The 14,684-nt window shown below is 42.8% G+C and overlaps 2 protein-coding genes across 4 annotated transcripts; both read left to right on the top strand.

Moving 5' to 3' along the window:
• The first annotated feature begins 3,957 nt into the window (after positions 1 to 3,957).
• On the top strand, positions 3,958 to 9,251 carry slc33a1 (solute carrier family 33 member 1). 2 transcript variants are annotated; one of them, XM_027029077.2, is made up of 7 exons: positions 3,958 to 4,172; positions 4,591 to 5,383; positions 5,719 to 5,921; positions 6,182 to 6,366; positions 6,774 to 6,891; positions 7,090 to 7,305; positions 7,513 to 9,251. In XM_027029077.2, the coding sequence occupies exons 2-7, from the start codon at positions 4,633 to 4,635 to the stop codon at positions 7,678 to 7,680; spliced, it is 1,641 nt and encodes a 546-aa protein (XP_026884878.2). In that variant the 5' UTR covers positions 3,958 to 4,172; positions 4,591 to 4,632; the 3' UTR covers positions 7,681 to 9,251. The 2 variants fall into 2 exon arrangements, with proteins under 2 accessions (XP_026884878.2, XP_026884879.2); XM_027029078.2 differs by having other exon boundaries at positions 3,981 to 4,042.
• A 582-nt stretch (positions 9,252 to 9,833) lies between these two features.
• On the top strand, positions 9,834 to 13,884 carry c18h3orf33 (c18h3orf33 homolog (H. sapiens)). Of its 2 annotated transcripts, XM_035525810.1 has the most exons (5): positions 9,834 to 9,982; positions 10,212 to 10,271; positions 10,806 to 10,959; positions 12,056 to 12,219; positions 12,588 to 13,884. In XM_035525810.1, exons 1-5 carry the CDS (start codon positions 9,878 to 9,880, stop codon positions 12,858 to 12,860), a joined length of 756 nt encoding a protein of 251 aa, XP_035381703.1. In that variant the 5' UTR covers positions 9,834 to 9,877; the 3' UTR covers positions 12,861 to 13,884. The 2 variants fall into 2 exon arrangements, with proteins under 2 accessions (XP_035381703.1, XP_035381704.1); XM_035525811.1 differs by lacking the exon at positions 10,212 to 10,271.
• The last annotated feature ends 800 nt before the right edge of the window (positions 13,885 to 14,684 follow it).

The raw sequence follows: 14,684 nt of genomic DNA, 5'->3' as shown, positions 1-14,684 counted from the left end.
GCATCTCTCTCTCTCTCTCTCTCTCTCTCTCTCTCTCTATATATATATATATATATATATATATATGGATGGACTGAGACTGATGATGTGTTGGAGCCACATCTGAAGCTTAGGGGTTGTAGCCCCGGATACCCCTATCTCTACTTGGTATTAACTTTCCACATTCTCTCTGGTTCTTGTTCCTGGTATTTGTTTTCAACTTTCCCGTCCATCACTTGGGACTGCCATCTCTGCTGTTACCACTGCTGTTTTCTGTATCTTGTCCACTATCATGATGTCTGGTTGGTTCTCCACTGCTTGCTTATCTGTCTGGATCTGGAGGTCCCACCAGATCTCAGCCTTGTTGTTCTCCACCACTCTCTGTGGTTCCTTACATGATATGTTCCTGTATATGATCCCTGCTACTCAGTGTATGATTTCCCTGCCAGCATCTTGCATCCAGCTGTTAGGTGTTGTATGTGCATTCTAGGTCTCGGGTCTTCTCTGGTTTGATACAGTCCTGCTTCATTTGAACTAGTACTCTCATGCTACCATGATTAGAGTCTCAATTCTGTCCTTCCATCCTGCCTTTTCAAGCCATTGGTAGGACTGTCTTATGTCAGCCACTCCTGATATCTGTCAGTGGTATATTCCATGCTGGGTCTTATCCGGCCATGTCACCTCCACTGTTGAGATGTATTCATGCATGTTTGGTGTCTCACCCTGGGTGTACACCGTGTAGGCCCCTGCCTCTCCTTCCAGCTGGGGTGACAGATGCTGTATCTTGGGTGGAACGTCCCATACATTGTGAGGAGTTTTCTGGTCGTGATGTCACAAGCTTCCAGCTCTTCTGTTGGCCCACTTATTGGGCCTGCTAGGTAAGGGTTAAGATAGAAGTTGCTGAAGACCAGGGTTCACTCCACTCACTACAAATGCAAAATCATTACTAACACCAATAAAAGTCTTTGAATAAGACTCCTAATGCTCCAGTTCTCTTTCCACTGAGACATGAGATCACGAACAGAGAATCATGATGGATGAGGTTATATATACACAGACATTTGTTTTTCCTGATAAGAATAAATGTTTAAAATAACAGCAGTAGCCAATGATTTGCCCAATGAAGAATTTATTTACATAATGCAAAATGCCTTCCACTAACTTTCTGGAGCTTTAGAAACATTAGCGCTTTGGGGTGAAGTTTATATACTTTCCATCACAAAGAAAGAACTGTCAGAGGGTAACACGTGCCTTCTTGTGAGAGTTCCATCTAGTGGGGTAAAGTAATAATAACAGAGTAGGCACATCTCATAGACATAGGTACAGTTCGCACATGGAACCTCAGCCTCACTGCTCACCGTCTCTTTCTTGGAGTAACGTGGCTATCTAATTGCTCCCTCATGCTATGCATTATCTAAAATTCCAAGTGCACTTACCTCTGTAGTTTCCGAGTTGCAGAACCATTAGTTTATATTTTGTGCATTCCAAATTTGAGTCAGAGCAAGAGCTGTGAGTCTGATTGAGAGCTATGAATCAGAGCGAGAGCTGTGAGTCTGAGCAAGAGCTGTGAGTCTGAGCAAGAGCTGTGAGTCTGTTCAAGAGCTGTGGGTCTGAGCGAGAGCCGTGAATCTGATCGAGAGCTGTGAGTCAAAGTGAGAGCTGTGTGTCTGATCAAGAGCTGTGAGTCTGAGCCAGAGCTGTGGGTCTGAGCCAGAGCTATTGCATTGCTTTGAGCTGCAGCAACAGCTGCTGTCTTCCAGACAGATGCAATTCATTAGCATATTCAATAATGTCTTCCAAATAACGCTACAAAGATCATTGATCCTGCTAAAATGTTTCAGTGTATGCACCACTTGTCATGTGTCCACACTCATTGTGCTTTGTGTACTAAGCCTGTTTTTTGTTTCTTAAACAAAGTGCATGTGGCTCCCTGCACCACACTCATTCATTACCTCTGGAAAAAGGATCACAGGGATGTCCTTTTTTTTAGTAGACTAATCACCCTATTAAATCACACTCTCCACCAGAGAGTGCTTACACAGTACACTGATATCTCTTTTAATGAGACAGGTACATTTTTAGAGGTTGGTGTTCGATGACTTTGATGAATGTGCATATTATAAGGCTTTCTTTCAGCAAAAGCCCACAATGCTGGTGAAATTATTTTATTGTTGTTGAACCACAGCATGTGTAAGTACATGTAAATACTGGCATACAATCTGCAAGCTATATGTTATAGAATTCAGGCCAAGAAATGCTTAGCATATCACCATAAATAGAATGTCAATCTTTACCCCACCCTCCTCTGCTCTCTCTCATGGGTACTCTCTAATTACTGTGTTCAGTAACTAAGGATGGTCCATGTACCAGTGTCCCTCTATGAATGGTATAGCTATTTGAGGATAAACTCTCATATGGAGTTGAGTTCACGCCATTCGACATGCCTTGGACCTAAGGAAGTCTAGATAACCATTAGACATATTAACAGAGCAAGGAGAGTAAGAAATACAGAGGTAATGACTTAATCATTCACCTGTTGTATAATATTTTGAATGTTATATGAAAAAAAAGGCTTCTTTTTAAAAGGTAATTAAAATCATAAATGGACATTTATACTTGTCTTTTTGGAAGTGAAGAACAGAGCAATACCAGTATCACACTATTTAGGAACTGGACCAGAGTTACAGGTGCAGTTACCAAATACTTCACTTGAGGGCAGTGATCAGTCATGCATGAAACAAGTGGCTCAAGGTGTAGTTTCTTTTTGTTCATGGAATATGGAATGATGACATTCCAGTCACTGATAACATCAATCAACTTCCCTCTTATTGAGAACATTTTCTCCAGTCCTCATCAAATCTGTACACAAAAATAAAAATAAATTAACAATAGAACACTTCTACATTCTGTGGATTTTTAGCCCTTGGGGATTGCTTGCACAACCCAAACTTATTAATTAATCAAGTACACTGGCAAAGGAATGCTTTACTTTCCTGGAAAATGATTGTCTGGTGAAAAAAAATAAAAGCAGTTAAAATCAGAACAGTTCATATTAAGATTGTGGGAAAATTTGGGCATAATGCAAAAACTCAAAACACTTAACTCAAAACTCATAAGTCAAAAATTAAAACTCATAACTCAAAACTCATATGTTTCTTAATCGGCATAATTAACATTGGGTTGACTCAAAGTTGTGGTTCACAAATCATTAATTTGATAATTAAAAATACCGATAATTGATAATTAAAAATCTGTGGATTAGTAGCACACAAAAACATTAGAAAGGAAAAATGGCAGTTTATTTTCAGCATGGCTTCCAAACTGTAGGTCAGAGCAGCCATAAAGAGAAGCGGGTTTTGATTTAAGGTTGTGCAAGACATTTCTACTCCAACGTACTGGGTCAAATGTATTATGTCTGCGTGCTATGTGACAGCAGAAATGTGTCTGAAGATGAGACTAAAGACAAAAAATGTATACACATGAGTTCCAGGTGTTAATTCCTCAGCTAAAAGTGATTCGGTATGAATTGTTGATGAGCCTACATGAAACTAACCTGGACTATCTTTAAATCTGGCATTTAGTGACTTTAAAGTGTAATGTAGCTGCTGTCCTATATCATACGTTGTCAAACCACACAAGTGGTTTGTGTCTGTGATGATCTACCATGCCATAATACCAATGTAATGTCATTGTAGTATAATGATTTTTACAGATGAGCCCTGCCTCTTGACACACAAGAATGATCACTTTAAATGTTTGGGTTCATATAGAAGATTTCATGTATTGGATTAAATTAGATTTCCTGCTGATAGATTTTGGGGTTTTCGAAACAGATCTAGTAATAATAGAAAACTGCTAATAGAAATGTTCAGCGGATGTCTAGTAGTTATTCAAGTTTTGCGCTAAAAAGCGGAACCCTAAACAGGAGAAATAAGACACGTCAGCCGAAGAGTGCGGAGCTATTTGATTGGTGCACAACGACAGACACCGCTTCCTCGTTTGTAGAAATTGAAACCTTGCACTCTGTGAACACCAGTTAGTTGGGTATGCTGCTATTTCACGGGTATATATTTTTATACAATATATTGTCGCTTTTAAGTCCGTTGATGTTAGGTAGCTGCTCTCTACTCCGTTTTACACATTTTATTAACTAATTAATCGTTAACATGGCATGCGGCGTGTCGTGTTGAAAGGTAAGCACGCACCTACATGTCCTTGGCTGGATATCCTTGTCATTATTCTTGTCATTCTTCGTTATGGGCGTGTCGTGTTTTTCCGTCTTGTTCTGCTATTAGCTTTGTTCATTTCGTAGTTAAAACTTAGGGACCCTGGTGCTGCCAAGACCCGGTTGCTTCTTGGTGGAACAGCGCAAGATCCTAATCCGTTTACCATGTGTAAAGTGTAATATCTTATAGTTAATGTTTTTCCGAGCCACCTTCAGTCATCATTGTTTTGGTGTTTTCATGACACCAGTGGTGGGCCTGGCGCTGTTCCTGCTAACTCATGCTGTCTGTGCATTTTCAATAAGAGCAAGCTACTTGCTGCTGAGGCTCTTACTCTCACTCTGATTCGTGATGGGCCTCAGGCTGACGTGACCTTTTCTGGTTGTAGGGCTGCTGCGGGCCAAGGTGCTTTGATGCCCAGTAAACTAACATGGACCTGTCCGAGACCATAGCGCACATGAACGGAAGACAGAGGAAGCCCGCGGTTGGGACCATGGACATGAGCGTCCAGGGAGTCGACCCACCGGATGCGGGAGTGGCGGACGAGGAGGGGGCTCTCTTGCGAGTGTCGGACAGCGAGGACATGCGGCTGAGAGCGCGGGTCGATGTGCGTGGTGAACTGGGCAGCGTGTCGCTGCTGCTCTTCCTCTACATCCTGCAGGGCGTCCCCCTGGGCCTCGCCGGCAGCATCCCTTTGATCATGCAGAGTAAGAACGTCAGCTACAAAGATCAGGCCTACTTCAGCTTCGTCTTCTGGCCCTTCAGCCTGAAGCTGCTCTGGGCGCCGCTGGTGGACTCGCTGTACGTGCGGCGCTTCGGCCGCAGGAAGTCATGGCTCGTGCCCACCCAGTACCTGCTGGGGCTCTTCATGCTGGGGCTCTCCTTTACCGCGGACTCCCTGCTGCGGACCGACGGGCAGAAGGGGCCTGACGTGGTCACCCTCACCGCCGTCTTCTTCCTTCTGGCATTCCTGGCCGCCACACAGGACATTGCGGTGGACGGCTGGGCGCTGACCATGCTGTCCCGAGGGAACGTGGGGTATGCCTCCACGTGTAACTCTGTGGGCCAGACGGCCGGTTACTTCCTGGGGAATGTGCTGTTCCTGTCCCTGGAGTCGGCTGACTTCTGCAATAAGTACCTGAGGTTTGAGCCTCAGGAGCAGGGTATCGTCACACTGTCAGGTATGGAGAGAGGATGGTCCTGATGACGACTTTTTTTGTGTCTGATTATTATTTATCTTGAACTCAGCATTAAGTGACTTAATTGTTCGGCATGAGAGGTTTAAATGGTTATGGTGACAAACACACACACACAACCACACTTGCACACAGATACACAACCACTGGTGGGTCATAAATAGAAATAGCCAGAATATAGATCATTACTGTTATTCATTATATTCTGCATTGATGAACAATAAGTTAATTCAGGTAACGTTATTTGCAGGTACCGGTTCTGTGCGCATGGTTTTATAGATATTTTATTTTTCATGTTGGTTTTTTCATGTATGCCTCAGACTTCCTGTTTTTCTGGGGGATCATATTCATGGTGTCTACCACCTTGGTGGCCTTCATAAAGAAGGAGAATGGTGCACCGCATCGCTCCAAGAGGAGACCAAAAGAGGAGACTCAGGGCGTCATGGAGACCTACCGGCTCCTGTTCCAAATCATCAAGATGCCCACCGTTTTCACCTTCTGCTGCCTGCTCCTCACATCAAAGGTACTACAGCTACGTTAAATCACCTCTACAGAAACTGGCAGATTAAACAAGTAATGGATCTTTTGATCTAAGAAACTATTTCCAATGGTGGCGGTAATGCATGTCAAAATATCATGCTCATTTTTTTCAGCTCATTGTATAAGGATCGTAAAACGATCATCGAATCAGATCTAAGCAGAAAAGTGCCTCACGTGGTGTCTGTCATCTCTGTCCGTTTCAAAGTTTTGCATTGCTTCCCTCTCCCCACCCGCGTGGGTCAGATTGGGTTCTCTGCAGCTGACGCGGTGACGGGGTTGAAGCTGGTGGAGGCGGGCGTGCCCAAGGCGGAGCTGGCGCTGCTGGCCGTGCCCATGGTCCCGCTGCAGATTCTCTTGCCACTGGTGATCAGCAAGTACACAGCGGGACCGCGGCCGCTCGACGTCTTCTACAAGGCCTTCCCTTTCAGGTGCCTGAAAACCCGCTCGTGCTGTTACAATGTCCCGCTCAGATGAAATCCTTAGCAAATGTTTACACTCATTCAGGAAAAATGTCGAGTTTTCTCAACACTTATAATAGCTTGACTTGCCTTGTTTACTTTATAATGTTCGCTACTGTCAGAACTGACAATATGATTTATTAATACAATACTTGATACACAATTTTTCATATGCATGCTCTAAACTAGTACAGATGCCCGCTTAAATATATATAAAAGAAACCATGGTAAGCCACTTTTTAATCACGTTTTATGTGGTATCTATTTATAACCCAGCGTCACATCAGTGTACAGACCCTGGTACCATAATGGCCCCAGTGCGATGATGCGTATTGGATTGGAGTGGTGTGTGTATTGGATTGTGTGGCCTTTGTCAGGTTGCTGATTGGTCTGGAGTATGCACTACTGGTGTGGTGGACTCCCAGTGTTGGGCACAAGGAAGGCTTCCCTGTGTATTATTACGCTGTGGTGTTGCTCAGCTATGCTGTGCATCAGGTGAGCCTGCAAAACGATTGAGTGTCACATCTGCAAAAAACCCAAAACAAATAACACTGAGAATAATGTGTGCAGATTCACACTAATCAAATGCTACACATGTTTTCTGAAAAACTCTTTTTTTCAATAAACAAAGTTGTTTTGTTAAGCTTTCAATTTCATAAACTGAAAATCTTAAGACTCCTGTCTCTCCACTAGGTGGCAGTGTACAGCATGTATGTGGCTTGCATGGCTTTCCATGCTAAGGTGAGTGACCCTGTGATAGGGGGCACTTACATGACGCTCCTCAACACGGTGACTAATCTTGGTGGGAACTGGCCCTCCACCCTGGCCTTGTGGCTGGTCGACCCCCTCACCCAAAAACAGTGCCAGGGAGCGCCGGGCCAGATCTGCAGCTCAGCCGAGGAAGCAGGGGTGAGTCCTCCGTTTGCTGTGATGTGCGCCATTGTTATTATTAGTCCAGCCTCAGTCAAGGTTGCCCCACACAGCTTGGCTTCCCTGTTAAATTTAGGTAACGAAAGAATGTGCCCCTCCGAATCACTTACTAAGCACTGTGTGCTGAATTTCTTCTGTAGTGCAGGCTCACTAACCTGATCCCCTCGTTCCCTTTCTCTTCCACAGTTGTGTGTCAAAGAAGGCGGCGTGTGTGTGACTGCTCTGGACGGTTACTACGTGGAGTCGTTGGTGTGTGTGCTGATAGGCCTGTGCTGGTGGATCTTCTTCGGGAAGAAGATGAAACGGTTGCAGGAGGAGAGCCCGTCATCTTGGCACTGCCGCAGCTGCAAATAACAAGAACACCAGAGGGTGACATTGGCCCAGTGTCTTGGACCCCTTAAAGGAATCATTTAAACACTAATGTTGCTAACAGTATGTGAGAACCCATTGGGGACCGTTTAGCATAATCTCATCTGCATTCCTCTAAAACGACCTAATGCGTTTCACTTCTTATTAGCGTTAGCGTTTTTCAATGATCTCTCCCACACACTTCTCTTTCTCCTTTGTGGACACACAAAGCCTTGCCTTGCTTTTACTCGAGTCCTCATTCTTGTAATGGCTTTTTTTCAGACTTCAGTCAAGCTATTGCTGGACTGAAGACCCTGAAAAAAGATGAATGTTTAACCTTTTGGGGGTTTAAACAGTGCGATTTTCTGTACTGCTAAGTCCATAGGCTGACTGCTCTCCTGCTGTTTCTCCGAGTTTAAAATGGGGTCAAAAAGCTGTACTGTAATGCATATTGTAAGCCATACCTGAATGTAGGTATTTACTGCTTCTAAGGTTCAGCATTGTACTTGGTCGTCTCTGTTCTGTTATGCCAAATATTATTTAATCAGGCTTTTTTTAAATTTTACTTGAGTTCCTCATCCTTTGTGGAGTTGTTCCCCCCCCCCCCCAAATGAAGAGCGCCAGTAATTATTGATTCAGAATGGTTACCTCTGCAAGACTGTCAACTTGTAGCTCAGCATAATTTGTCTTAATTTGATGCATTTTTTTCTTTGAATTGAAGGAAAAAAAAACCCAAAACTTTTTTTTTTTTTAAAAAGATAGTACATTAATTTTGTATTCACATTACATACTGCTCTATCCTTTCTTGCTGCTAAAAATGTGATTATTTTGATGTCCATTTGTGAATTTACATGAAGGATTTGACCCACATCAAACATCCTACTTCAAGTAGTTTTCATATGTAATGCTTATTTTTCTTAGAGTAGCAGGAGTCGTGAATAATCATAACTTATCCGGCTTAGCCGAAATGAGAAGGTGGTGTGCTCGATACACCTGCAGCCACACCCGGCCTGTGGTGTAAAGCTTCTTCAAAATAATGCTTCCCTGAAAACACCCCTGCAGATAAATCCACATTAAAGCTGACGGAGGCCCATAGCCTTATTCAAGTAACATTATGTGAAGTGGCTCACATTCAAGAATGTGTTCATTTATAGTGTTTAGGGTGATGAGCTGAGAGGGTGTGTACTCGCACCTTCTGTTCTCATAGTATCAGACTAGCATAGCATATCTGTGTGTGTGACTGAATTCCCCATACCTGCTACCACTGATGTCGTTAAGGAAAGAAACATCTGTGTTTTCTGTCAGTGTCCAATGAATCATGGTCAGTATGGTTCCCCCCCTATTTATATGACCTGTTTTAGTGATGGTGTTCAGTGTGTGAACTTTTACATTATCTGATATTATAGTAAGTCACCAGCATTTGGAAGAGTAAACACAGGGTAATTGTATCTCACCTGTTAACTGGTTAAGTTAATCACTTGATTTATGTTTAGGATCCTTTTGAAATGTTTTTCTTCATGTTAATGCTTTTTTTTTTTTGGTGGCATTAAAGGATATTTGGAATATTTTCCAAGGTAGTTATGTATGTAGGCAAATGTTTTTTTTGTAATGAGGACTGCAGTTACTGTGTGACTGTATTGATGAGACTTGGGAATATTTTAAAAATGTAAACCATTCTGAGGAACATTTTAGATGTGTTCCAAAACTTAAACATTTAAGAAATACAAAGCATATATTGCATGTTATTAAAATGATGTCATGCAACTCTGATGGTCTTTTTGGTGGGGTGGTCTACAGGGTCTGTAGCTCATCTGTTGTCATGCACAGTTGGAGTTAGCCATTTTGTCGCCCTGTATCAATGGTCTGCCTCTAGGTTCTCCGAGCTGGATATGTTGGGCTTGGAAACCACTTTAAACCCACCAGCAACAATACCATGTTACTATTATCTCTGTTAATGCGGTATGTTCCTTGTGTACTGACTGGTCAGCAGACAGTTTGTGGATAGAAACTGGCCAGTGAGAACTTGGTGGAGAGTGACACTTAATTTGCATGCCGCTAGTATACACACCGCACAGTAAAATGCGGCTATAGCTGTAGGTATGAAGAAGAGACTTCTGTTTAGGTTTAAGGGAAACGCCTTATGCATTTTCTGAGCTAATTCCCTTTCCGTCTCTAATGGGCGGGGCTTCATTTTCTAAACAACATGCCGGAGTCGTGTTGTGACAAAAACGGGAAAAGCGAGCCTTATTTCTTCAATATTGTGACAGTAGCATCAAAGTTTGTTGACGACCATCTGTCTCTTGTTCGGGTAAGGCATTTTGTTTAGTGCAAAACATTACCACGGGCTCATGAGGCACCGCTAACTTGGCTAGGCAAGACGAAAGAGACCTGGACCCTTGACATTTCCAATATCGTACACTCTTTACTGTTAAACGGCAGGGGTCCAGGCACTATAGTTCACCTCTTCATTTGATTATTTTACTACCTGTATTTTCTTTATATTTGGAAACTGAATATAATGAAATGTCCCCTCGCAGAACATCAGCACGGTGCTTGCAGTAGCCGGTGTTATTACCATAGCGACGAGTATCAAGCTGGTAAATATAAGGAACCATTACAAATACTAATCACTTCTCCGTTCTGAAAATAGTGGCCTATTACGATATCACCCATTAGTAATTTTTAATATGATGCACTCTACCGTTTATAGTATTCTCACATATTTACATTGAGACACAGATGGTAACGTTGTGATGTTAGTAGGTTATGGTCCAGGTCAATTTAGTTGGACACTTAATGTAATTATAATTTAACCCGTTAATTTAATCTGTCTCATTCCTTCTCCGCAACATCCAGATTAAACTCTTTAATTTTTTAAAGAGACTAGAATGTTATGGATTATGGTAACGTGAAAAAAATGTATATTGTTTTATAAAACAATATAAAATTATTTACAATGTATATGACATTTTAAATGATGCCTTTTATTTAGATGATTTATGGTTTATATATTTTCATTACATTTACATTTTAGGATTTACATAACCTTTCCTTGGGTTGGAACGTTTAGTTTTTGAGAAAAAAAAATTCATTTAAAATTGATGTTAACTGCTCTTTCTTTTTGTTATCAGATTACTAGGTTTGGGTCTCCTTCAGAAATCCCTGTCCGATTTATTGAGAGAACAGTTAGTATCAGAGGAAGAGTGAGACGTGTAACAGACAGAGGGCTTGAAGTGGAACATGTCCCAGTTTATGTCCCCATAGTGTCTCACCTGCTAACTAATCGTAAGAGCACACACAACCCCACATCCACAACCTTATCCCTCTAACACAAACCCCCATATCCACCTCAGAGAGACCAGTTAAAACAACAAAAAAAATTCACTTCCCATCTGAGGCCAACACGTTCATCCACACATCCGGTTGCAATTATAAATGAATCCTTGCTGCAAATCGCAGTTTGTTGGAAACACAAATGCACAGATAGTCACTGTTTCCTTAGTGTTCTTTCTCCATTATTGTGCAAGAGGAGGGTTTGTTTGCAGGATTGATCAAACATCTTTTCTCTCCTCATTTCATCCGATGGTTGAGCTGAGTTTGCTTTTGTATCTGTTTTATTAATCACACTATTTTCTGCCAGGGAAGAGAGTAATCTTTCTACTCCACTGTTCTGTTGAAATTTACAAAGCTTATGCCCTTTTTTTCTAAGCAAATTAAAGGGTTTGAATGGCAAACATTTGCACATTTACAAGATTTTGTTTCAGTTTATTTTAATGAGATGTCTCAGTAACATAGTTAATAGAGAAAAATGCCTTCTATAATTATATTAGTGTGCAGCCATGCCCTGAAAGTGGGTTAAAATGATTGAAATGAGCATTGCTCAGGTCTGTATTTATTGTTAACTGAAGTTAAGATGTAGGGATTATGACTCTTGTTGTGGATTCATGACTGTCTCACATGTTTATTCCATTCAGTAGTATCTTGTCTTCCTGACTCTTTCTCCATATATAATGGGCATCTGATAGAGTTAGAATCTACCCACATTCCCCATAATTATCTTTGTTCATTTATGGAAAACTGAAAAATGATCCCCAATAATCATCTTTTTCAGCAATAATATTTTCTTGCACAAATATGAGTCCTCCACCCCGCAGGGTGATGGGTTCCAAATCCTTTAGTTAATCTTGTCCATATAATGGACTCAGACCACAGAAAAGTCACCCTTCCTCTAAAACACCTTTTGAAGATAGATAGCTTTAATCCTTCCCCAACTTTTCCCATCGTAAAACTACTTTGAAGTAAAATCCTGGTGAGCCTGGTGCTAAAAGGGTCAGCGCACAGATATGGCTGACTCGTGGACTCTTCTTCTGCCCTCCGGCAGGTCAGCCCGTTGCCGCCCCCCTGCATGTGCGTCTGGCTGGGGTGGAGCTGACCCCACAGGGCCAGGACTGGCTTGCTCAGAGGCTCAGGCCAGAGGAGGCAGTCTGGCTGCGTTTGATTGGTCGCCAGGGCGACTGCCTCCATTGCCTGGTGTCTGTCAGCAGGGTAGGTGAGATAACATGGATCTGCTGGTTCACATCATCCCATGAAAAAGGCGTGCTTGACCGATGATGAACCTTCAAGTAAATGTGTAAACACATTTAAATGGTTCTTTCCTTTTTGAAATGAGCAGCAGAGGTATTTCATACTTGTCAGGTGATCTCTGTTTAAGGGATAAACACTAATGAGTTAGCCCACAAATCTTTCTTTCAGCTGATGAACCGCATTTGATCATCACTCATTTTTCAAGCACTATTTTGAACTGTGGTGTCTATACACTTTTACTGTTATTTACACAAATGTTTTCACCCAAAAAAAAACCAACAACACGGTTATCTTGTTCTGCATAAGCAGAGGTCTCTCCATCCCTGCAGGGTCTTCTGTTTTCCACGTGTGTGAACCAGGAGGTCCTGCGACTAGGCCTGGGTAGGACCGCTCCTCTCCATGGCCTGGACCCTCGCTCCCGCCTCTACTGGAAGATCCACAAGCGGCTGCTCCGCTCGGAGCTGAAGGCCGAGAGGAAGGGGGAAGGCCTGTGGAAAGAGCCGAGTCGGAGCGAGCGGCTCATCCATGCCCTCAGAAACAACACAGTCATCATGGCGATAAAGAGGGCCTGGAAGTGGATGTGGAAGGGGAGGGACCAGTGATGCATGCGCACTGTGAAAGGGAGAAGACCGTCATGGCCGCCTGGGATGCAGATACCGCAGGATGTTGGAGGCAGTCCTCCTCACCCTGACATCTTTATTTTCTGCTAGATGTATTAGTGGCTTTTTTTTAGGCTGCATAAAACTAAAAACTCCACTTCCTCTAGCATCAGCACACATTGTTACTTCCATATTCCCTCACACCAGAAGAGACACAGGAGAGGTGAATTTAGTCATTCATTCTTAATCCTATTCTTCTAAAAGTGGAAGACTGGAGTCAGTTCAGTGCTGCTTAAGATCAAGGCTGGCAGGATAGGGGAATGTGATGTGTCTGAACATAAAAGAAGCGCTTTTATTCTGACGGTATGCTTAAAGGGAAGTCTGCATTGCCATCTTCATCTTGTGGGCACTTTGATGAAGAGAGCATTTGTCAGTTCTGGATCCGTTTATTTTCACACGGGCCCACGCGTGGTTCACCCTCAAAGATGTGTTTTCCAACCAGAAGCAGGTTCATTATTTAACCTGCCTTCCACATGCCTCTCTCAAGTCCATCAACATGGTCATAGTGACCAAGATCTCCTTATCATCTTCTATGCCATAATGCTCCTTTGTTCCTTTTCCCCCTCTAAGAAGGAGGAGTGGGGTGCATCGTTTTGCTGACAAAGCTGTGGGGGTATACTGGTTTTCCCCCTTGGACACAATAGGGTTGGTGGGGGGGGGGGGGGTTGTTGCCATAGAAACACCTAATCCAGAAGACAAAGTGCATCAAAAAACATGGTATCCTCTCAGGGTCCTAGAGGCCTTCGACTATAAGAAGTAGATAGAGAGGGGAAAACACTAAGAAGAATGAATCAGTAAGATGTAGGGGATGACAAAATGGGAAAAGGCTTTCGGAAGTATGGATAGCTGCTCTCTAGAGCATTGTCTGTACGAATACTTTAGGTCTGTAAGGGTGTGTAATGGCACTGGAGCTTTTCTTCAATGATATCTGACAGATGTTAATGATAATAAATGCAAAACAAAAATCTGTTGTTGCTGTTGTGTTTGTGTATAAGCATTGTAAGAAACGTTTCTCTGCAAATTACTGCAGCAAGTGATTTTGGTGTCATTTAATGAGCTGGATCATTGTCATGGTTGATGTTCTAAGGCATTAGAACCTCCCATTCTGTCAAATAGCAAAAGTGTTACAGGAGGAGGTGAACAGCACATCTCAATGGGGAAGTGCGACTAAATCAGTCAGGCTGCAAAGAGTTAAATAGAGTTGTAGACCAGCATTCTGTGGATCCTCACAGTGTGCGTGGAGTCTGAGGAGGTCCTGTGTAGGAGGGCCCAACACTGCTGACTCATCTCTTAGTACCACTCACTCCGCACTCTTACAGAATCTCAGAACAGGCATTTAATTCCAGTTCCCCTTCACTATGTAAGAGAGTTCAGGGCATTAGGAAGTTAAAACTGATCCTGGGTGAGGGTCTCTGGTGTGTGATGGATAGCGTCACTATGGCTCCATATGCTGTATTCCTAGTGAGTGTTGGTGTGTAAATTCTTTACACAATATAGCGATATGGAAAAATATCTGGAAACCTCATTTGATGATAGTGTGCCTACAAAAAGGGCCTTGTGAATTCACCTAATCTTCCTGACTGGTCTTTGTACTTTACAGGTCTGACATTCAGTCTAAAAACCTCAAATGGATGATGGCTGCAGGAAACTGCATAGTGCGGAAGGAGAGCGAGCTGGAGGAGTGTGGCCTAGCCGCCGCCCCTTTTACTGTGCAAATGTGACCAGCAGCCATGGTGGGATTCTTCGCCTCCTATTGGCCCCGTGAGT

Source organism: Electrophorus electricus, chromosome 4 (genome assembly GCF_013358815.1).
Source record: "Electrophorus electricus isolate fEleEle1 chromosome 4, fEleEle1.pri, whole genome shotgun sequence".
Classification (NCBI taxonomy): Eukaryota; Metazoa; Chordata; class Actinopteri; order Gymnotiformes; family Gymnotidae; genus Electrophorus; species Electrophorus electricus.
Note: the sequence above shows the minus strand (reverse complement) of the source record. Positions and strands in the feature narration are given on the sequence as shown.